Source organism: Podarcis melisellensis, assembly GCF_964234715.1.
Source record: "Podarcis melisellensis genome assembly, chromosome: 5".
Classification (NCBI taxonomy): domain Eukaryota; kingdom Metazoa; phylum Chordata; class Lepidosauria; order Squamata; family Lacertidae; genus Podarcis; species Podarcis melisellensis.
Genome location: NC_138537.1, coordinates 27994508 through 28018912, shown reverse-complemented (window position 1 = coordinate 28018912; position 24405 = coordinate 27994508). Strand labels below are relative to the sequence as shown.

The 24405-nt window shown below is 39.2% G+C and overlaps 1 protein-coding gene across 1 annotated transcript in view; it reads left to right on the top strand.

Annotated features, from left to right (window-relative positions):
- The window catches only part of RASA2 (RAS p21 protein activator 2), a 45934-nt gene extending 24575 nt beyond the window's left edge, over positions 1–21359 (top strand). Inside the window, exons 12-24 of the mRNA XM_081910375.1 lie at positions 624–738; positions 1818–1892; positions 3287–3410; positions 4617–4723; positions 7984–8070; positions 8156–8233; positions 8962–9035; positions 13183–13289; positions 13864–13946; positions 16003–16211; positions 17577–17680; positions 17967–18156; positions 18973–21359. Of these exons, the coding sequence (XP_081766501.1) occupies positions 624–738; positions 1818–1892; positions 3287–3410; positions 4617–4723; positions 7984–8070; positions 8156–8233; positions 8962–9035; positions 13183–13289; positions 13864–13946; positions 16003–16211; positions 17577–17680; positions 17967–18156; positions 18973–19003 (1384 nt within the window). The 3' untranslated portion in view covers positions 19004–21359. The remainder of the gene's footprint in view (positions 1–623; positions 739–1817; positions 1893–3286; positions 3411–4616; positions 4724–7983; positions 8071–8155; positions 8234–8961; positions 9036–13182; positions 13290–13863; positions 13947–16002; positions 16212–17576; positions 17681–17966; positions 18157–18972) is intronic.
- Positions 21360–24405: the final 3046 nt, after the last annotated feature.

The following is a 24405-nucleotide window of genomic DNA, read 5'->3' as shown; positions in this document are numbered from 1 at the left end:
CTGTGGATAACTTGCTGATCCTTCATTATTAGTTGGCTATATTGCTATCTCTGCTTTGACTCTGAATAAATATCTAATGATACAGCACAACGTTCTACTTGTAGATAGAACCAGAAGGACAGTTCGTCCATTTGTCAAATAGGAATATACTTGTGTAAAGGAATTGACATTTTCAGATGTGTTTTTGAAGATAGGTTTAGGGATGTTTAATTGACAGTTCACTACCAATACTACCAAACTGGTTGAAAAAGAGGTACCTAGGATGATAGGTTTGTGTCTTCTACATTTAAAAAGTTGTTAGCTTTAATCATTGAAGATATCTTTCCTAGTCTTGATTTCTGTCAGTTGTGAATAGGATAGGTGTCTGCTTAGGGCAGATTTTTCTTTACAGCTCTATAAGGATGACTTAAAGTTTATAACTAGTTCGGCTTCCAGTAGACATAGACACCTATTTAATCTTAGTTAGCTAAATATATCACAGATATTGCAGGTGTTTTAAACTCTGGTTTCTGAATACCATCTGTATATGAGTTAGATTGCTAGAAACTTTTCACAGAAAACTTAGGTTATGATTTATATATTCCTTCCATCTTGAATTCTTAATGATTCATATTGCTTTGCAGGGAAGCAAATACAATCTTCAGAGGGAATTCTTTAGCTACTCGATGCCTAGATGAAATGATGAAAATAGTGGGAAAGCACTACCTGAAAGTTACATTAAAACCAATTCTTGATGAGGTACTGTAACATTATGCATTAAAGTTTACAAAGCTGGTTGGTTAAAGACTATTTTTTGGCACTGCTTCCAGCTTTATTAACCAGTGACTCAGTGCAGAGTTGTTTCTTAGATATCAGCCAGTGAGCACCACAACAAAACTGTACTTTATTACTAAGGACCACATAATACAGTTCCTGCTTGCCGCGAAGCATCTGCATGGCGGGTTATCGTGACTCTTGTAAAGTGTAGAAGGGTTTCACTACACATATTATGGGAAATCTCTACAGCTTCCAGACAAGTGTGGTGGCTTTCCATATGATTGTAATCTGCATGCTGTGTCCCTTAAATGCATATAGTATGCAGACGTGTTTCTCAACAGTAAGAATACTACTGCTAAATGAATACAGTTGCCTAAGACAACTAATACCTAAATGTACTGGAAGTGATCTCTTCAGTATCATCCATGTATGTGTACGTGCACCTGTGCCTATGTAGTTCTGATCCTATTCATATAAGTCAGTTGCACGAAGGAAACAGCTGGTGTCTGTTCTTAAATATTTATATACATAAAACTTCTTCATCGGGGCTAGCCTGAAATCCAGTCTCCAGGATCATGAGGGGAGGGGGGTGATAAAACACTTATTAACTTTACTAGATTGCTACTGTGGGTGCACCTTTTCAGCATATTAAGGAAGATTGGAAGAAAAGAAAAGGAGGGAAATCAAGGTACCTTCCTCCTTGAGGATGCAGGTGTGAGTGCAGCCACTAGAAATATAAACATGCAGTGGCCATCTTTTTTTCAAAAGTTTGCAGTATGCCTACAGGCAGCTTCTGGAGACAGTGGCGTAGCGTGGGTTGTCAGCACCCGGGGCAAGGCAAGTAATTTGCGCCCCCTAACCCGTGGATTTGCGCCCCCTAACCCCCAGATGTTGCGCCTGGTGCAGCCGCCCCCCCCCCTGCACCCCCCCACGCTACGCCACTGTCTGGAGAACATTGATGGGTTTTGCCCCTCTTCTTATCTCTGGTTCAGTAAAGGAGAACAGACCTGAATAATGCCCAGTCCTGATATAACTGACTAAAATTTTACTCTTGTTTTCAGATATGTGATAATCCCAAACCTTGCGAAATTGATCCTTTGAAACTGAAAGAAGCTGATAATGTTGAAATACACCAGGTGTGTTTAAATGATTTTGTTCAGCTTATATTCAAGGACCTAGTGCAGAGGTGGGGAACCTCAGGCCTGGGTCTGAGGCAGCACTCTAAGCCTCTCTGTCTCAACCTCTGGACTCTTCTCGGCTACACCCCTATTGGCCCTGCTTTGTGCTCTCTTTGAGTGTTTTTGCCTGGCTGGAGTGTGTTATTGAACTCTGATAATGCCTCTTGCTTTTCTTAATGGAGGACAGAGGTGTGTAAACCAGCCTACTGTATAAAGTTAAAATTTACATTAATTGATTTGTCCATTTTTGCCTCCAGCGTCTCCTACCACTGGCATATGGGACCTAGAAGGTTGCCAGAATACAGCCTTGGGCTGCAAAAGGTTCCCCACCCCTGAGCTAGTGTATAATCAATTTTTGGAGTGATAAATGTTAGCCATGCTAAATTTCAACATCAAGCAAAATTGCTTAGAATCTGAGTGTGATTCTTCCACTTGTGTTGGCTTCCATTTACCAATGTTCTCTGTATACGGTAACTTCCATTATGTAGACCTCAGTATAAATAAGTACTACTGTAAATTAGTTCATAATTCAGTTCATAATACTGAACATGCACCTTACATTGTTGGGATCAAAACCTGGACCCATTATGGTAGCCTTGAGAGTTGTTGCTATTAAGTATCAGGTTACTCTTTGTTCAAATAAAAGTATTAGTGAGCTGCAATAAAGATAGAATTTGTAAGCCACTTTGTACCATAAAAATGCTGTTTCTAATTATTAACAGTAAGCATTGGTAGTGATATATGGATTGTCTTTTGGCTAGCTTGTACCATTGGCAGCAATGAAAGTAGAAAATGTCAGTGCACTTTTCTGTTGTGTAACTATGTATGCAGGTAACTCACAACTTATGTGTGTTTTACATGCATAATTTGAACTTTATGTGCTTGGCCGAAAAAAATAAATCAAAAGGGGTGGGCATCTGGCGGGGGGGGGGGGATAGGCAATCCCACCTGTCATTGCACTCACCTTGCAGATCATGCAGAGGGAGAGTACAAGTTGCCTTGGGAGAGAGAGCATGGGAGGGGAGAGAGTAAGAGTGGCCTTGGAGAACGTGTGCTGTGCTTTTAATGGGGCATTTCCAAGTTTCCACAGGGTTGTTTTGACTATACTCTATTTTGGCTTTACACTCTATATCTCCAGAACGTAACCCTCACATAATATGTGAATAACCTGTACATATGCCAGTGTGTTTTATTGACCTTTAAAGTATATGATTTACATTTGCCGCTGTTCCCAAAAGATTGCCATTGTTGTGCTAGAATGGAGAACATGTGTGTAAAATTTTGTATTAGATTTTTCTTTGACAATAGAATAAAACAGTATGGATTTCTGAAATAATTTGTTTGCCTTCTAGGAAAATCTGCGCTTCTATGTTGACAAAGTATTCAGTACAGTTGTACAGTCAAGTATAAGTTGCCCTAAATTAATGTGTGATGTGTTCTGTTCTCTGAGGCGCTTGGCTGCTGAAAGATTTTCTAGTAAGTGTATTTTTTTTAATTAGAAACTTATGTAAGACCTTTTGAAGTCCATGGAAGTGTTCTCAAAGAGTTGTCCAGTAGCATTCATAAGGAAACTGAAATGACTAAATTTGCAACTTTACATTTTCAATAGACTTTAAAAATGTTTATTGTAAACATGATCTGCTTTCTGTAGGCTGTGTACGGAGCATATGTATACTATTTGGCATCAGCAGAACTGCATGCTTGTTATACCAGTATGAAAAGAGCACAAGATAAGAGACATACAGTATAAGAGAAAAATACAAACACAGAACGTGTTTTAAAATGTTGCATTAGACAACATTTTGAAATACAGCCATGCTTCTGTTAGTGTTACTTATTGGTTAAAATGTGTGAAGCTTTGAATAGCAAGTTGAATAGTACGTTGTTATACGTATTCTATATTGAACATACATATACTATACAACATCTCCCCCAACATAAAAAAGGGGAAATAGCCTTCTTGGTAAAGAGTAAAATATGTGTTCTCTGAAAACTATTAGAATGTGTAGTTTATCTGATATAAAATATAAATAGTAGCTTCAGTTGTACATAATGATAAATGATAGTTTACATAAGGGATGGGGAACCTGTTCCCTCCAGAATAAGTTGAACTCCTAACTGTAAATGTCTCTTACCATTGGTCATACTGGCTGGGACTGATTGGTTTACATTAATGGGCCTTGCTTTTATGAGCTCCCCATTCCCTTTTCTCCAGCACAGTTATGAAGCAAACCAAAGTCTTAACTATGGTTTAAGTAAACAAGCCAACCTCAATTTCTGGCTTGTTTCCATAAAACATAAAGAAGAATTGGTATAGTTTTTAGTTCAGACACAATAATAAGCCATGGTTAACTGAAAACAGAAGCAAACGCTTCCAGTTTCCTCTCTGCAGTAGTGCTGGAGGAGGGGAGATGGAGCTCACAAGCTCAAGGTTTGTGTACATGACTAAATCATAGTTTAGGTACAACCAGATGTGTTACAGTTCTTATTTGTTCCCTATAACAAATGGCAAAAGCATCTTGCATCATAACCACACTTTCATTTCATCCTACTTGCTAGTTCTTTATTCTGCCAAAGAACAGTACTTCTTTTTCTAATGACATTATCCTGCTAAAGTTTTTCATTGTCTTCATTTCCTACCAACTTGTAATACATCTTACATTTCATGGTTTTTTTCTGCAGATGACCCTCATGTACAATATTCTGCAGTGAGCAGCTTTATATTTCTTCGTTTCTTTGCTGTAGCTGTAGTATCGCCTCATACTTTCCATTTACGACCTCATCATCCCGTAAGTTTTAATAATGTTCTGTCCAAACTCTCTAGGCAAGGTTTGTTAGGAAGATAAATATAGAAATAAGCCTAGCGTTTGCAATGTGAATGGAGAGTTGAACTGTGAGTTTTTAGGCCTGGATATAACTTAAGTAAACTCTAGTTAACTACATAGTCCCTAAGTGCCCTACGGTTCTGAGCTATTATCCTGCCTGAATATTAATAATAATAATTGGAAAATTGATATGAGTAGGTAGCTGGCACCCTGATCACTTGTATGGTATATGGTTGCATTTCCTATTGACTTCAAAGTAATCTCAAACAGTGACAGAAAGCCCTAAAAGAGAAGTCTGGGTTACCCTGAAGGGATGTATAGAAAGCTATATTGTTAATATTCTGGTAATATATAGAGAATGTTGTACAGGATGTCAAATGGGACAGTTATAGCTTGGTATCATGTGAAACATTCTATGTAACTTTTCCTACACAGAGATGTTTTCATTGTAGTAAGAACATAGCATAGAAAGTGGCCCCAAAAGCATTGTGCACTGCTCATCTCAAAAAAGAAAATATTCCACAATAATAGCTTTCTTTTCTTGAGTTATTGATGTTCATTTATAGATTGTCTTATAAGAACTTAAAAAGAGCCCTGCTGGTTCAGGCCAAAGACCCATCTAGATCAATGTCCTGTTCTCACAGTGACTAACCAGATGCGTATGGGAAGCCCATGACAACCCTCTTTCCCATTTGTGAGTCCCAGCAACAGTATTTAAAGGCATCAGTTTTGCAACATTGCTTATGAAGTAGGAGTGGAGTGAACTACTTAGATCTAAGATGTTAAACATATGGAAAAGCTATTAAAAATCAATATACTGTTTATGGCCAGGAGTTGGCAAGGTTTACCTCGCCTGGACCGGTTCACTCCAGCGGAGATCCTTCTGTGGGCTGGATTGCACACATGCATGAACGTGTGTGCCTGCAATTTCCGGCGTCTGTGCAGATGGGATTTCTGGCAGCGCAGAAGTGAGTCGCTGCGCCAGTTTAGCGCAGTGTGCAGGGACTTGCCGAGTGGGTGGCTCGGGGGCCGGTTAAACGACCCCCGTGGGCCGCTTGTGGCCCATGGGCCTTAGGTTGCCTACCCCTGCTTTATGGCGGTGTACTTCCTTAATTAGAGGATACTGAATAGTACTACTGTACTGAGTACTGTACAGTACTATTTTACTGAGAGCCAATGTGGTGTAGTGGTTAAGAGCGGTGGACTCGTAATCTGGTGAACCGGGTTTGCATCCCCGCTCCTCCACATGCAGCTGCTGGGTGACCTTGGATTAGTCACACTTCTGTGAAGTCTCTCAGCCTCACTCATCTCACAGAATGTTTGTTGTGGGGGAGGAAGGGAAAGGAGAATGTTAGCCGCTTTGAGACTCCTTAGGGTAGTGATAAAGCAGGATATCAAATCCAAACTTCTCTTCTTCTGTAGCTACTGTTCATGTAATCAGTGACATTGTTTTCTGGAAAACTTTGAATTGGAAGTTTTTCTTGTTCGCATTGCATAGGCTAACTTGCATCAGAAACATATTCTGATGCTCCAAAGAGTGATTTAACATTCCTCCCCCCATATGCCACAAAGCATTTGACCACAAATATTTGAGTGGAGAAATTAATGCACACTTAATATCTATTGTTATGTAGACATTTTTCTTGCAATACTTAAAAAGATTAAAAGACAATGTTAGAGTTAATTACCTGTAAAACATTATTTACAACTTTGAACCTGCCAAGCTTGCCTAATGCTGTGTTTGCAATTGGCATCCATTCGGTGTTACTAATGAACTTATGACACAAAACCTTTTTCCAAAACATTTTCTGCACAACTGCATGTAGTTCCTGGTTCCATGTTCTTGGAGCAATGTCCTTTCTATCCTCCCCACTTCTTACCAGCACACCATGTATCCACTGTACTCATTTTCGCCTGTCACTGCTCCCTCTCACTCATACCTCCTCTTAGGATTCTGATCCTTGTTAGCAAAAGAGGAGAGACTTAATGTCATAGAAGTGGCACCGCTGTGTCCTTAGGTAACTATGTGGTTTGGTGAGGTCGAAATACATACCTTCATATAGGATCCAGTTGTTATATTGGGGACCATATATCACAATTTCAGAAGGGGCATTAATAGAAATGTCAGATTTAATTCAAGACGCTATTCTGCTACAAAATAAATATTCAGCTAGTTACATCAATGGGGGTAAAACAATATTGCTCAGTCTCTGATTCAAATATTATATTAGGGCATAGCCTTTAAATATTCGAATAAGTGAAATGTTTCAGTGTCAGATTATATAGGTCTGTGTATTGTAAAGTTAGCACAAATGTTTAACATCTTAAATATGGATATTTATATAAAACACTTAAAGGTTTTCTTGCAGTGAACTGGTACATACATCTTTTAAATGCATTTTGATAAATAAATGTAGAAGTTCTCTGTAAAACCTTGCTTCCTTTTAAGCAATAAAGTACATCTCTTTTTGTCTGGTGGAGACATATCAAACTGTAGAACCAGAATCTATAATGTAAGATTTTTCATCTACTAATAGATTGAAACAGTACCTCTCATGAGGGGACTTCTGCTCACTGAAATAACACTCTCATTGCCCAGTAACAGAGGGGGGACATTTTCACCTGCTCCTCATGCCCTCCCAAACAAATCCACTCTGAATGATTGAAGACCTTCCAGAACTATATGGGAGGTGCACAAGGAGCTGCAGGAGCATTGGAAAAAATTATATCCTTCTTCCATGCTGTGCCACTTCTATTAATAGGGGCTTCTGCTTGTATCAAAGGCCCTTGTGCTCATGAAAATTTGTTGGAGTCTGCAAAACACTGCTTCATGCTGTGTCCATCTCCATGATGCTTATATGAAAGCTGCCATGTGGCAGCTGTGCAGTAAAGTACTTGGTAGATGTTCTTTCATTGTAATACTATTATTTATTTAACAAGATTTATATACAATTTAATCATTAAGTTTCTAAGTGCTTTACATAAAATATAACTTAAAAATAATAGAATCGGATGTTAAAAACAAGGTGACCCAAGATTCAAAATTTTAATCGAATCAATTTAAAAAATGTTTACATTATAAAATCACATATTAAAATACACTTCACGTGTGCATGTCTGGGTTGGCTTGCCTGAAAAAAAACCAGTTTTTAGCAGGGGCCTAAAACAATACTATGACACCTGTAAAATGGCAACTTCACCTGTTTCTTATATGTTTCTTTTAGGATGCACAGACATCTAGAACATTAACCCTTATATCAAAAGCCATTCAGACACTGGGGAGCTGGGGAAGTTTGTCCAAAAGCAAGCTAGTAAGTACCTGATGATTTATTCTTTTGTTTTCCTTCTGGTGTCTTAATTGCTAAGGTTTACTCACTTCAGTTTTCTCTCTTTTAGTCAAGCTTCAAGGAAACATTTATGTGTGAATTTTTCAAAATGTTTCAGGAAGAGGCATATATTGAAGCTGTCAAAAAGGTATTTTTTTATAAATATGTACACATTATTTCAGTTATAGTATGTGTCCATTTTTTTCTTGCATTCCTCCAAGGATGTCAGGAACTGTACTTGGAGGCTATCCCTTTTGATTCACACAACAGCACTGTGAGGTAGGTTAGATCAATAGATGGACGAATCAATTGCTTACAGCTGGCTAGTGGTTTGAACCCAGATCTTCCTGGTACAAGTCTAATCCTCTGTTTACTGCACAATGCCACCCTGTACCCCTCACGTGCACACTTGTTTTGCTAAAGTACAATGGCAGAAATGTTTTTAAGATGCAATATTTTAGATCAAATGTGAAGGTAAAATGCAGAAACAACATCTTAGAACTGTAAATTAACTTTGGTTAGCTTAGACTTCATGTATATTGATTTTTTAAAAAAACTTTTACAAAAGTTTCTACAGTTAAGTATGGAAAACAATTTACATTATTTTAACAAGGTCTCCATGTTCTACTTTCTTCTATTTGAAAGTAGAAGAATTTAGCTTAACAAAAGATCAGTGAAAGCTGGGGAGAAACGATCTGATCTGTTAGGCCGGAGAGAAAAGCCTGAGAAGACTGTGCCTGCCTCCCAGAGTTCTTTTCTCTCCTACCTCCGTCACCAGCAACCACCTCAAATTTCATGTATATTGATTTTTTTAAAAAAGCTTCTACAGTTGTGTATGGAAAACAATTCACATTATTTTAACATGTTCTCTTTTAGTTTTTAGATGAGGTATCATCTACTGAAACTAAGGAGCCAAGTGTCATGAGCGAGTCGATTCATCTAAAAGAAGGGTAACTGAAGTACAAAGTACTGCATACTGACAAGTGTTTTGCTTGAATACATTATTTTTGTCATCTCTTTGAACTAGTTCCAGCCTAGAACCTTGGCTTCCCTGACTGCTTAAGTGGCAACTCTCTCTGAGGCAGTAGCCAACTTACATATGTGCACAATTCCTTGCTCACATTACCATTGTATACAAAATACCCCTTTTTATCAGTACAAGACTCCTGCAAGGAGAGGATAGTTATTGTAGTTAATAACCCTGTAGCATACTTAACCTTAAATTGATGATTGGGAAGAACTTGCAGAGCTGCAACAACCACCTTGCATTTTCTTTTTAAAGTGGAATGGTGTGAGCAAGTCTGGGAAAGAGAAATAATAAAAATGTTTTCTTCATATTACTTTGTGAACTTTGAGGATAACTGAAAACTATTTTAAAAATACTACTATAACAACTATACATAAAGGTGCCCTTTATACCATTGTAAATATTTACATATTTTTAATATATATGCCTACTATAATTCAGTATCAGTGGGTAGAATTCAGTGTTGTGCTATGATGAACATTTTGTCTGCACAACGATTTCAGACAGAACAGTATCTCCTCCCTGTGCATGTTGTTCTGGGGTTCTCTTGACCCCAATAAATAATTATGGGAGATGTGGGGAGAGGTGCAGGGAAAGCACAGTGGTTCTGCTGACGGGTTTCATTAAAAACTGAAAATCCAGTGTCTTAAGATATCCTTGCATTACTTGCATACAGCCTTGCATACAAAGGTTAAATGTTTATAATTCAATGTAATATAAAACACCCTTTATTATTGGATATTGAAAGACCTCTTTATACTATCAGTCAAGGACTTCAGTTTTTATTTTAAAATATTCTGCTGTTCTCTCCCTTCTTTATATAATATACCAATTTTTCCATTAGTGCAAACGCCCACATTTTATCAGTTCATTCATTTACAGTTGGTATCCCGTGTAGTCTCAGTTTGTTTCTGTATATTATTCTTGCTGCTGTCAGCATAACCAAATAAATTATGTATGTTCTTTTTTTCACCAATCATTAAATAAACAAGAAAAAACAGGATCTTTTTTTCTTTTTATAGACTTAAAAATTGTCTTTCTAAATTCTAAAACATTTATTCCTAATAATTTTGGGGTTTTTTAATTCAACTTTGTATCCTACTAACGTCTCATATTCAACTATAAATTGTTCAATTTCTGACAAAGAAATATGGTCCACTTAGTGTTATAACTATATAACAGACTGAGGTTGAATCCTGACAAGACAGAAGTACTGTTTTGGGGGGACAGGGGATGGGCAGGTGTGCGGGACTCTCTGGTCCTGAATAGACCAGGTGCACAACCTGGGAGTCATTTTGGACTCACAGCTGTCCCTGGAGGTGCAGGTCAATTCTGTGTCCAGGGCAGCTGTCTACCAGCTCCACCTGGTACACCGGCTGATACCATACCTGCCAGCAGACTGTCTTGCCAGAGTGATGCATACTCTGGTTATCTCCTGCTTGGACTACTACAATGCACTCTATGTGGGGCTACCTTTGAAGGTAACTCAGAAACTACAACTAATCCAGAATGCGGCAGCTAGACTGGTGACTGACTGGGAGTAGCTGTAGTGACCATATAACACTGGTCCTAAAGGATCTTCATTGGCTCCCGGTGTGTTTCTGAACACAATTCAAAATGTTGCTGCTGACCTTTAAAGCCCTAAACGGCCTCGACCCAGTATACCTGAAGGAGCGTCTCCACCCCCATTGTTCAGCCCAGACACTAAGGTCCTCCTCTAAAGGTCTTCTGCTGGTTCCCTCACTGCAAGAAGTGAAGTTACAGGGAACCAGGCAGAGGGCCTTCTTGGTAGTGGCACCCTCCCTGTTGAACACCCTCCCTGTCAAGGAGATAAAAGAACTACATAACTTTTAGAAGACATCTGAAGGCAGCCCTGTATCCGGAAGTTTTACTGTCTGATGTTTTATTACGTTTTGATATATGCTGTAAGCCACCTAGAGAGGCTGGTGAGACCCAGGCAGTTGGGTGTGGTATAAATAACAAAAATATTATTATTATTTTATTATTTATTATATTGCTTGTAAGGACACGCAGGTCCCCTTACCACAATGCGTTCCCTGAAAATTGTTTGTTAGGTGAGCGTTTGTTTAAGGAGTCCACAATTTCCATTGATTCCTATGGGAACCTTTCAAATTGTAGGACTTGTCCCAACTCTCTGCATGGTTTCTTCCTGAAATTGCTGCAGCCCACCAGTAAAAGACAGAGAAAGGAGAATCTGATTAGTTCAGTCTCTCCTGCTCCCTGATTTGCTCAATCTCTCCTGCTCTCTGATTTGTCTGAGCTTGCTTCCTGCATGGTTTCTGCTCCCAAATGGCTGCTCCTGGCCACAAAAGCAGAAAGAAAGTAAGGAAGTTGGCAAACTCTGGATGTTTGAATATCTGAATGTGGGGTGGTTTGAGTATAATTGGATTAATAATAATAATAATAATAATTTATTATTTATACCCCGCCCATCTGGCTGGGCCTCCCTAGCCACTCTGGGCGGCTTCCATAGAAACCAAAAGTACACTAAAATATCACACGTTTAAAACTTCCCTGAACAGGGCTGCCTTGAGATGTCTTCTGAATGTCAGGTAGTTGTTTATCGCTTTGACATCTGCTGGAAGGGCGTTCCACAGGGCGGACGCCACTACCGAGAAGGCCCTCTGCCTGGTTCCACGTAGCTTTGCTTCTCGCAATGAGGGAACCGCCAGAAGGCACTCTGCGCTGGACCTCAGCGTCCGGGCAGAACGATGGGGGTGGAGATGCTCCTTCAGGTATACTGGACCGAGGCCATTTAGGGCTTTAAAGGTCAGCACCAACACTTTGAATTGTGCTCGGAAACATACTGGGAGCCAACGTAGGTCTTTCAAGACCGGTGTTATATGGTCTCGGCGGCCGCCCCCCGTCACCAGTCTAGCTGCCGCGTTCTGGATTAGTTGTAGTTTTTGAGTCACCTTCAAAGGTAGCCCCACGTAGAGCGCATTGTAGTAGTCCAAGCGGGAGATAACCAGAGCATGCACCACTCTGGCAAGACAGTCCGCAGGCAGATAGGGTCTCAGCCTACGTACCAGATGGAGCTGGTAAACAGCTGCCCTGGACACAGATTTGACCTGTGCCTCCATGGACAGCTGTGAGTCCAAAATGACTCCCAGGCTGCGCACCTGGTCCTTCAGGGGCACAGTTACCCCATTCAGGACCAGGGAATCCTCGACACCTGCCCGCCTCCTGTCCCCCCAAAACAGTACTTCTGTCTTGTCAGGATTCAACCTAAATCTGTTAGCTGCCATCCATCCTCCAACCACCTCCAGACACTCACACAGGACCTTCACCGACTTCACTGATTCTGATTTAAAAGAGAGGTAGAGCTGGGTATCATCCGCATACTGATGAACGCCCAGCCCAAACCTCCTGATGATCTCTCCCAGCGGCTGCATATAAATGTTGAAAAGCATGGGGGAGAGGACAGAACCCTGAGGCACCCCACAAGTGGGAGCCCAGGGGTCTGAACACTCATCCCCCCCTCACCACTTTATGAACACGGCCCAGGAGGAAGGAGCGGAACCACTGTATGACAGTGCCCCCAGCTCCTAGCCCCTCAAGACGGTCCAGAAGGATGTTATGGTCAATGGTATCAAACGCCGCTGAGAGATCCAGCAGAACTAGGAAACAGCTCTCACCTTTGTCCCTAGCCCGCCGGAGATCATCAACCAGGGAAGCATTCACTACCCCATGAAGCCCATCACTCAGTCCTTCCCGGCTAGCTTTTATAAGCCAGGATGGGCAAGGATCCAGGAGACAGGTGGTTGGTTTCACTCGTCCAAGCAGCCTGTCCACATCCTCGGAGGTAACAGATTGGAATTGATCCCACTCAACTTGACTAGACAAAACTCTAGCATTCTCCCGCCCCGGCCCTGCTCCCACGGTGGAGTCTACTTCTTTCCGAATCTGAGCGATTTTATCTGCAAAAAACTTTTTTGCATAATGAGTAGGCAGATTGAAGGACCTCTGTGTAAGTGCAACTGGGAACTCTGTTTATGGGAAGCATTTTGAAGGTTTCTGCTTAATAATCCTTTGTATTCTGTTCACAGGGAAATGTATAAAAGAGCACAAGGAAGAACACGTATTGGGAAAAAGAATTTCAAAAAGCGTTGGTTCTGTTTGACAGATAGAGAGCTCACTTATCATAAGCAACAAGGTATTAGTGCTGCTTATTTGCAACTTCAGCATTTTAAGTTATAGGATGTGGTCTATTTATGTATAGTGCAGACTTTGTTCTTTCGTTATGGTAATTAAATGAGTTCATTAAAACAGAATCCTGTTTTTGTTCAAAGTGGTATAAAGTAGTAAAAATATGTTGTCTTCTATATTTTGAAGGTATTTTTAAATTCCAACTCGTATTTCCAAACCCAGTGCTAGTCTAGAAAAAGAGGTGCCAGGACTCACCATGAACACCTCCCTTGTTCTCTTATGATGGCAATGGTGCCCTCCTGAGAGGTGCCAGAACTGCGTTCTTGTGAGTTCTGGCTGAAAAAAAGCCCTATCCAAGCCTGCTTACTTTCTTACCTAACAGAGGCACTTGCATATATGTGTTAACCATAATAGAGTTGGCAGGCATATGCTTTTTCTACTGCACTTGCTCCATAGGAAATGAAAAATGGAATGCTAGAGTTCAATTCCAAATTCTACTAAGATTTTGTCTCCAGCATTATCCTAATCAATAGTTTTCTTTTCTATAGTTTGTACCAATTTACTCATTCTTATTTACACAGATAAAGATCCTATTTACACCATTCCAATCAAAAACATCCTTGCAGTGGAAAAGCTTGATGAGAATGCCTTTAACAGGAAAAACGTAAGCTGGATTTAGTTTTGAAATATAAGTTAAGAATACACTTAGTTTTTAAGCTAACTGCTCCACAGGGCATTTGTTCTTGGAAAATAACATTATATAATTATCATATTTACTTGCAATGCCCCCATCTTTTTGAAACATTTATCAACCATATTGTAGATCAGAGCTGAGCAACCTAAACTGGCTGGCAGGCCAAATTCTTATCTCCCCTATCTCTCATTGGCCAAATTTGAGAGCTGCACAGAGCTGCCATTCTGTCAATTAAATGAAATAACAATGACATCACATGATGATTGTGCAATGACACTCTACTGACACCCTACTGATGCAATGACACCCTACTGATGAACAGACTCAAAATTATCATCTTTCTGCTGATGTTGGGGGGGCATAATATCTGGCCTGTTTTCTGCAGGGATCAGCTGCATGATCAACTTTCCACACAGAAATCCAGTTGTGGGGCAGCTGAACATGGTTTGAGGAAACTGGCCAAATTGGGACCCATACCAGGTCAAATTTAACCTGGACAGGCCAGAGGTTCTCCACTCTTGTAGATGGAACTTAACATATAATTGGGGGAAATACTGTGAAAAGTATCCTTAGTTAATAGATTTAGGACAGGCTTCCTCAACCTCAGCCCTCCAGATGTTTTTGGCCTACAACTCCCATGATCCCTAGCTAGCAGGACCAGTGGTCAGGGATGATGGGAATTGTAATCTCAAAACATCTGGAGGGCCGAGGTTTAGGAAGCCTGATTTAGGAGGTCTAAATAAGAAACACTGGTTAAGATGTCTAAGCAGGCAATGTGCATCTACTAAAATATGAATTGAAACTCATGAAACTCTATAACATTTGTTATTCTGCAGATGACAAAATTTCTGTTCAAATACCTATCCACCAACTATACACACACATACAAGTGGGGATGGATACATATATCCTTATCACTGCCTAGCCAATTGTCCTGGATCCATACTGGACAACATCAAGCTTATAAATAAACTAAAGAACTGGCTTACGTGAAATAGATAATTATTAAAGCCTTGATTAAAAATAGACTTCTAATTTGGAGGGCAAAGGTCCCTTTAAAGGTAAATGCTTAATTGCAAAATAGTTGAAAAACAGTCAATACATTACAACTTAACAATGTCCTTATATAGCAAAAGAGTTACCTAACAGCTGTTGATACTGTGACAGTAAAATGTATATGCAAATAGCATACAACAATGGCAAGGAAATTAATACAGGCAACGGCCATTTTACCCTTGTTCAATATGTGCACAACCACACAAACATATCCACAACCCAGAAGAGGCCAGAAAAGTGAGTGGGGGTCAAGAATGTAACCCCCACCCAAAATGGTTTTTGCCTGTATAGCAAAAAGTGACCAGTTTATACATTTTTGGAGTCCTGTACTACTTTTATAGCTGCCATCCAACCAATGTCATCCTTAAGCCCACAGGGCATTAATAAACACAAGGCAGGTTCAATTTGGGGTGCACTTTCTTTCATGTTAAGGTTTTTGATTGAGAATACTCCTTTGATTCTTCCTATTAATGATTATTTTCCAGAAGGAGCTGCTGCTTAAAATATAAGGGGCAGGATCCCACATAATGTTAGCACAAGAAGCAGGAGAGTTGCTGTTGTGCAAGCCATTTTGTTGTGAAAGCAGGGTATATGATATGTTAACATTGTTCAAGCTCTTCTGCCCACCCAAGACGCCTGTTAGATCCAGCTGTTGCAGTACATGAGGAACGGGGCTTCTGCTAGTCACACGACTGTTGTGCTAGTAGCTGCCACAGTTGAGTCTGTTTCTTGGTTTATGATGTAAGATAGGATGGACAAGGAGAAGGATGTCATGATAAGTAACAATGTGGCTGCTGAGAGAAGCTGATGAAGGGTGTAGCATTGCAGTCCTGCTGCTAAGCAATAGAACAGAAATTTCACAAAATTGCTAAATAAAACAGCAAACGAAGTGAATTTTGTGCTGCTTGTCATTTGGAGTCCTGTGAATAAACTGTGGGTTGCTGAATAAAAAGGATATTTTCTTTCTCAGATGTTTCAAGTGATACATGCTGAAAAGCCACTCTACGTGCAAGCAAATAATTGTGTGGAGGCTAGTGAGTGGATAGAAGCTCTCTGTAGGAAGAGCAGATATAACGAAAGCAGGTTGAGTGTTTATCATCCGTCTGCTTTTTTGAATGGAAACTGGCTTTGCTGTAAGGCTACATCAGAGAACTCAGAAGGTTGCACACCATGCACTGTGTAAGTAACATCTGCAAAGAAAGATGTATAGTTGTTTGAAAATAGAAATAAGATTGGTCTCTGCCTGTTTTTGCTGGGATTTCAGTCAGTCCCTGGCATGTTTGTTGCCCAAAGGGGCCTCTTAGCAGAATAGTGTGTGTATGTTTAAGGCTGCTTGTCATAATACTTGACTGGAAATTATTAGAACATGACACTAGAGTTAAACACCCACTACCTATCGGATCTGGTTACCCAAACTGCATGGGTCATAGTCCCTGTGATGTATGAATTGGTCTTGGGGCTGCCATTTGGGAATAGTAACTTGTAACCATCAAACACCCAGCATTTTCCTTGCCAGCAGCAGGGAGCTTGAAACACTGTTGCCATTTTTGAGAGCAGCCCTATGATATACAAAGGAAAAGGTTTCTTCTCCTCATTTCAGATGATTACCTGTACAAGTACAGTTGTACCTTTTGGCTCCTGAACGCCGCAAACCCGGAAGTGCGTGTTGCGGTTTGCAAGCGTTCTTTGGAACCTGAACGTTCAACGGGGTTTCCACAGCTTCTGATTGGCTGCAAGAACTTCCTGCAGCCAATCAGAAGCTGTGCTTTGGTTTCCAAACATTTTGGAAGTTGAACAGACTTCCGGAACGGATTTGGTTCGACTTGCAAGGTACAACTGTAATCTGATATAGCCGCTACAGCACATCAATCTCTCCCTTGGTTCCTGCTAATCTGGAAGACATTTGAAGGCTAATTTTGGATCTTAAACCATAGAATGAAGCTGCATTATCAAGCAGAAGTGAGCCTTGGACTTACACACTCCCCTTTTCCCCTCTTCTCCAGCAATGGCTCCAAAGAGGAGATTGGAAACACCCACTTCTTGTTTTAAACTAAAAATAGCTTCCCGTCTTCTGATGTAACAATAAACTCTTGTAACTTTAAAAGAGGGAGTGTGGGTGCTTCTAGTCTCCTCCTCATGGCCACACTGTCAAAGAGAGAGAAAGGATCATGCAGAAGTGAAGCATGCTCACATAGTGCTACACTTCAGATGAACAAAAGTTCCAAAACAGGAAATAATCAGCTGGAATCCTTTCTCAGTTTCTGGCCCACCCCTTCTCTAGAACACAACTGAGAGTGTCAACCTGTGCAGTTAACCTAGGATTTGTAGCTGGAGAGATGTGTGCTTCCTATATGATATATTCCAGTCCTTCAGTTCACACATAGCAGGTGGAAGGAACAGGCAACATTGTAATCGGGAAAATTGATACCACTGATGGTGGGAGCCAGTTGCATGTGTTAAACTGCTTTAGATAATGGTTTGTAACATACAGTGAAGGGTGGAGATGTATGTATATGTATATAGTTTATAAACTCTTAATTGCAGGGGTGTGCCTAATGACATCCAGATAGAGATTGATGGTGATCGAGAAGCAGAGAGAATCTACTCCCTTTTTGCTATCAACATGCCAAAGCTGCAGAAGATGGAAGGTACAGATATACTAATTCAAGTAGTGCTGACTTCTTAGAAAAAGTAGTGTTGGAGGAAAAAAACATTATCTAGTAAATTGTTAAGTTAATGAGAATTGGTTATAGAACAAGTGGCAAATAGATTTCTTTTGTGTCCAGTAAAGTAGTTTTCTTTCTTAATTATTTTTTTAAAAAAACATTTTCTGTTACATATACTTCTGCTTTTGAACATGTAGAAGAATACGGGTTTTGTTTAATAAAAATTAAGGCCTCCCTAATACTGTTGCTTGTATGTACTTATTTTTAGAGGCTTGTGAAAGTATAGCAGTCTATCAAGGTCCGCGGAAGGAACCGGATGACTATTCTAATTTCAAAATTGAGGACTCAGTAGCAACTTTTCAGACACTTAAGCAAATAATATCTGTTGTAGAAAAGTTGGATGAGCATCATGACAGACATGGGAAGAAAAGATCATCTAGTGCTAAATATGGCAGTGAGTAAGTATTGTAGGTACTTCTACCTTTAGGGTTGATCTGTCTCCTGACAAACCAAATGTACTCTGAAATATCACCCAACTTTTTTTCTCAAGGTAAACCATGCAAATTAGCTCTGCTTCTGAGAAATAGTTGACTCAAACCCAGACACATTACTATCACACATCTCCATATATAGCATAAATAAGCTGTATCAATTATGCTATTCTTGGTTACTGTTTCAGTAAAATGTGGACCGGTCGAGGTAATTGTTAGGTGGATTTGTAGCTGGCTGGCTGACTAAACCAAGAGTGCTCACTAACGGTTCCTCATCCTGGAAAAAAGTGACAAATGGAATGCTGAAGGGTTCCATCCTGGGCCTGTTGTTGTTCAAGGTCTTTATAAACGACTTGGATAAAGGAATTGATGGGATGCTCATCAGAATTGCTGAAGACACTAAGCTGGAAGGGGTAGCTAATGCCACAGAAGACAAAATCAGGATTCATTATGACCTTAACCGATTGGAGAACTGAGCCTAAACTAACAAAATATAAATAGGAACAAATGTAAGATTTTAATCTTAGGCAGCAAGAACCAGCTGCACAAATATAAGATACAACACTCTTCAAGCACATTTAATCAGTAATACACATCATTTTGCACCATTCAATATTTCCCTCTTCAGTGGTCCATTTTATATGTATTAAATAGGTATTTTCCACTAATATGTTATCCTAAACGGACTGTAGCAAAGAGAGCGGTTGAGCTAGCATGCTTTCATATTTTTAAGCTACTTTTATCACCTAATAGACATGGTTTCTTTTTCCTCTTTTTTTCCAGAGAAAATCCAATTGTTGGGAAAATTTCTTAACCAAAGACACACTGCAACAAATGGATTTCGAAGAAACTGGAGTAGTTTTCACTTTTTAAAAATCCTGATTGTATGCTGATTCAGAGTATTTAAGAATGTACATTGCCTGGATTTTAACTGTGTACAGACTATATTTATTATTTAATAGGGAAAAGACTTGCTTGGGAATCTGATTGTTTTGCAGGGTGAGGAACATCAGTTCCATTTCGCTTAAAGAACTAAAAGTGCCAGAAGATGAAAGTAAACAAATTTTCTAGCGCTGGAAGGAACTACTAAAGGAATAAGCTTTCTAAGGGAGGAAATTAACTACCACTGCAGAAGGGACTTTGGGTGTGCCAAGATAATAATCAATTTCATTTATGAACCATCGGTACCTATTCTGTGGACAATGAATCTTGGCAAAAGAAATCCCAACAGGTAACAAAAGGAATTGAAGCTTTATATACAGCGCATGGCCACTTTTAAAATGGTCCTTTCTTAATCCACAATAGACATTTGTAAAGAAACAAAGTGGTACTTTTTAAATGTGCATTCATAATTAGCAATGTTATGTTATTTAAGTGATATTACTGAAGCAGGACAAGTCAGGGAGTCTATGCATCTTGTTTACAATTGGAGTGAGCAGTGAATGGAGTGACATGGGACCACTGTCTGAATTTTGTTGTTTTTTTAAATAGCCAATTACTAGTACTTTATTTAGCAATCAGGGCTTTTTTGGAAGTACTGTGTAAGAACTTCGTGCTGTTGGGAAACTATTATGGGTGCATACCAAGCAACATCGACCTGCCAATCAAAACAATTGCCCTAAAGATAGGTATTACACATTGGAAATATGTCACATCCAATTGCAACTAGTTGATTTCGAAAACCACTCCAAGCACTTTAAATATCTGGATTGCCCCCAGATTATATTTAAAGATACTTTTTAGTATCTAATCATTATGATCAGTTGAATGATCACTATTGTGGCTTAAAACAATGCTTTTGTGAACATTTTTATATCTAGTTTTTTACTTGCCAGTTGAAGTTTTGGACTCAGATTTGCATTTAGAAACTCTTAATCTTGCCTTCTTGATATATTTTTAATCATAGGCTGATAAAAATGTATGTAATGAACAGAAACAACTTAGACATAGGCTGGACCCATTGACATCAATACACTTAACTCCATTGATTTCAATTGGTCTGCTCTAAGTATGACTAATGCTTGATATCACCCCAGGCTTCCTTTCATCAGTATTATTGAATGTGGTACTAGGAAACCTCATATTGGGAGCAATTTTCTGAGCACTGTAAAAATTGATATATTGCCACATATTTGTATATTGTTGTTCTAGTTTACTTTTCTACACTTGTTTTTCTTCTTTTTGGCTGCTATTTGCCACTGTTGTGGTTAATATTTGTTTTAATTGATAGAAGTTGGGAAGAATGGATACAAGCTGCTTAAAATACTACATGAATTATTAACAGTATGGCATTGCCTAAGAAAATCAAAGATCTTGCTGTAGGATTCAGCAGCCAGATTACAAAGCTTTCTGCACCAGCAAATAAATGCTTATAATCTACTCAGCTACTTTAGGCATGCTCAAAAGGGTTGCATGCAGCCAGTGGGAGTCATTTTGGAACAGCCGATACCCATGCCTTATCACTAACTGCTTTGGATAGGTCTTTTGAGTTTCAGAAATAGTTTGCCATAAACATGGGGGCTATTGTTGAAGTCCTCTGGGCCCATGGGCTTAGCTGTGTAGTGCTTTGGATCATGGATCTGAGTGGATTAGCAGAATGAATGGCACAGAAGTTATGTAAGAAGAACACTAGAGGTACAAACAAATCTAAGAAAATTACAACTGAATCAACAATTGGGAGGTATAAAGCTGTTTTATATATGTATTTCAAGTGCAGTGACTCCTGAATCAGAGGTGTTCTCCTTTCTATGCTCTGCATTCAGCAATGGACAAAGCCAGAAGTACTGACGGAAATTATTTCCTTTAGATAAGGCTCTCCAGCAGAACACCCTGTTCAGGCCTGCACATTCTACAATCTACTATTGTCTGATAACATTTTTTTAAAATTGTACATGGCACATTTGTCCACCCTAGGTTTAAACAAAAAGATTGAACTAAAATATTGGAGATGTGATTGTGCATTGCAATTTGTTTGTTCGGGGACTTGTTTCAGTGGGTTTTACTGTTTTTGATAGGGAAATATGCAAATGCTATTAATTCAATCATTGGTTCTTCACCTGGGTGAAAGCTACATACTATATCAGTTGTAGTAGTGGGATCATGTCATATGTCACTCTTTTAATCTTTATTTAATTCAATTGGTGAAAAATAAAGATGCAAATAAATGCAAATAGTACAATCAATACAAAATAATAGTTATATTTATATTAGTTCTTAATCATGTACATAGTTTTAAACAGTGGCCTAATTTGCTCATCAAGGTAAGTCATTGCTTATCATTCCAACTTTACCACTCCTGTAGCATGAGGGAAAACGAGCCACAATCCCTGATTTAAAAGTATATCCAAATCAAAATTGCCGTTTGTTGTGCTGAAGCAAACTGCAGTTGATAAGCAAAGAACTTTGGGGTTAGATCAGTGTTTGCTTGAAGCAAAATAAGCCACAATTTCTGATTTAGATATAACACTAAATTGAGGATTATGGTTTGTTCCTCCAAGAGAAGGATTGAAGTGGGGGTGTTCTGCATTTTCATGGTGAGCCATTGACTGTGCTTTCCCCTGAAATCTGAGCACTTAAGGTGTCCTGAGACAATCTTTCATCTCAATAATGAATTAATAAAGTTATTCACAAGTAGTTGAATAGTATTGGCAGTGCAGTGCAGCCAACAGCTTTTACTTAACAATAACACTCCCTGTTTTACATACGTGCTTTTAGATATGATATATACATTATATAAAATCATGTTGTGATATCTGAATATGACCCTGAGAACCCGTACCAAAGAAGTAATAGACAATATGGGAAGGATGTGCAACCAACAATTTTAATATTCATACTTGTAAATACCATGCACAGTGAAGTTTGCCTTTTCATTAATACCGTCTAGTGTATTACAGGAATAGTACAAAATATTAGTTAATTTTTGAAATAATTCAGCTCAGCCACAGGGTTATCTTTACAAATCATGAGGTTGGTAAATATGCCCGTACAACCCAAAAGCATGGACCTGCTGATCTATATTATATTCTGAATTGCAATCTTAAGACTAGTACCCAACTCTATTCTTATATTGCCTTATTTTTAACAGTTTCCCTCACCCCACTCTGTTTATCGCATACCTCAGTTCACATCCAAAAAAGATGTGTTATAGGAATTTAATTTTAAAAGTAGATATATAAATCAAAAACATGTTAGATATTCAACCCACATTAGCAGTTTGTATGTAATAATTTACACTGGTGGTTTTTTCTTTTGTAGAGGGGGAATTGCTCTGTTTGGAGAAACCCACTTCCTCCAGTTCTTTAGCTGCACTAGGGAGTTCCCAATAGTGTAGCCAGATGCTCCCTGTCAGAAGCATTCAGCTGAGTGGCACTGCTGGGGAGCCCAACTTGCAAAACAACAATTGGGAGCTCACTTTAAGCAGTTTCATCCATACCTGCCCCACTCCTGTTGTCACATATGTCAGCTGTGGGGCAGATGGGCATGATTTGTGGGAAACTGCCTTGCAGGCCTAATTAGGCTCACAAGCAGGGAGTTCTCCATCCCTGGAGCTGGAGTGCACCTGAAAGATGATTTGAAGTAACCCGCAGTGGCCATCCCTAGAACATAAGCAAATTGGCATGGAGTTCTTTCTGAGGTTTGAGTGTTAAAAATGTTAACTTAAAGGTACTGTGCCATCATTTTTTGTTGATAGGCAAAGTAACTTTAAAATGTATTATGCACTTGTACTCATCACAAATAGTGATACTGTCTGTAACTTTGCAACATGATTATTTGATTCATCAAAAAAAAAAAAAAGATGAGTAAGGTCTCTTAAAACAAAGTAATAAACCACCTTAAAAGACCAGTGTTGCTGACCTACTATTAAGTGATTTTGCTGTTTGGTGTTCCTAAGCTACATGCTTAATATTCAAGAATCTTGCTGAGATTTGACATTGGTATCATGCATCACTTTTGGATCCCTTTACATATCACACAAATTCATCATTCCAGCCACTGCATTCCATTTCCTCTTCCTGGTTTTTCATTTCCCACTTGGTTAGACAGCCAACATTTCCTGCTCACGTAGCATATTTTCCCTCTTCTTAGTGGGGTGAGGTGGCCACACTGGTGCCCAGCTCCAGCTACCTTATAATCTTGGATTTTCCCATTGATTTGCATGTGTAGTTCGCACTTCATCACTGGGACATTTTAATCATAGCTTCTCCGTGTGATCCTCAAAATTACTTATCCTGACAATCTCAACCTTATATTTCTGTCTTCCATCATCTTTTACTAATTCTTACTCTGTTCTTGGTTTCACACAAATCTCCGCCCTCTTCTTGGGGGCACTAAGCATATTCAGTCTTCATTGGACTGTTTCAGTGAATCTTGTGCATTACTTTTGCTAACTTTTTTGTAATTGCAAACTTCGGAGTTCCCATGAATCTACTGATACCTCCCTCTTCTGCTGGTGCCATTTTGGCTGCATGAGCAGTGGCATCTGTGCTGAGCATCTGAAAATATAGGGGATGGTGGACTTAAACAATCATCTGGGGCTTTTCAGTATGTTGATACTCAGTCAAGATGATTGAATTACAGTGTTAACTCTTTGCATCATAACTGTGTCATTCTATTTTGGCATTTAATGAAGCCATTTACCCTAGTAAACATTGGTCTGTAAGGTGCTTCGAACTTTTTGTAATGCTTCTGTTAATTGTTTTGGTTCCAGTTCACATTATTTCTAAAATAATTTGCTCCTTTTTATTTTTGGAAGTGTATGCCATGATTGCACCAGAACCATGTCAATGCATAATATTTATTACTGAGGGTCATTACTCTGCAAACAGTTCTGTTGAAAGGATGTAAACTTAAATTGGGATAGTTAATATTAAGAAAATTGGGGTCACCTATTAATCAGTTCTGTCTGTATATCATATCTTCACGAAGTAACGTTTGAGTAACTTTGTTTCTGCCTTATTCTAAAAGAGCATGATTACAATTTCTGATCCTTGTGCAAGCATAGTTCTGTGGATGGAGAGGTTCAGAATAGTGCTTAATAAAGCCCCCATTCCCCTGCCTCATTGACCTTTTACTATACATAGATAACAGCAAACCGCCCACTGTTTACCAGGAATGGCTAGTACACATCTCCCATATCAGTAATTAATCTATTCAGTTGCTGTTGCTAGAGTTATACTGGATTGCTGTGCAGAAGGAACACATTGACCTGATGAT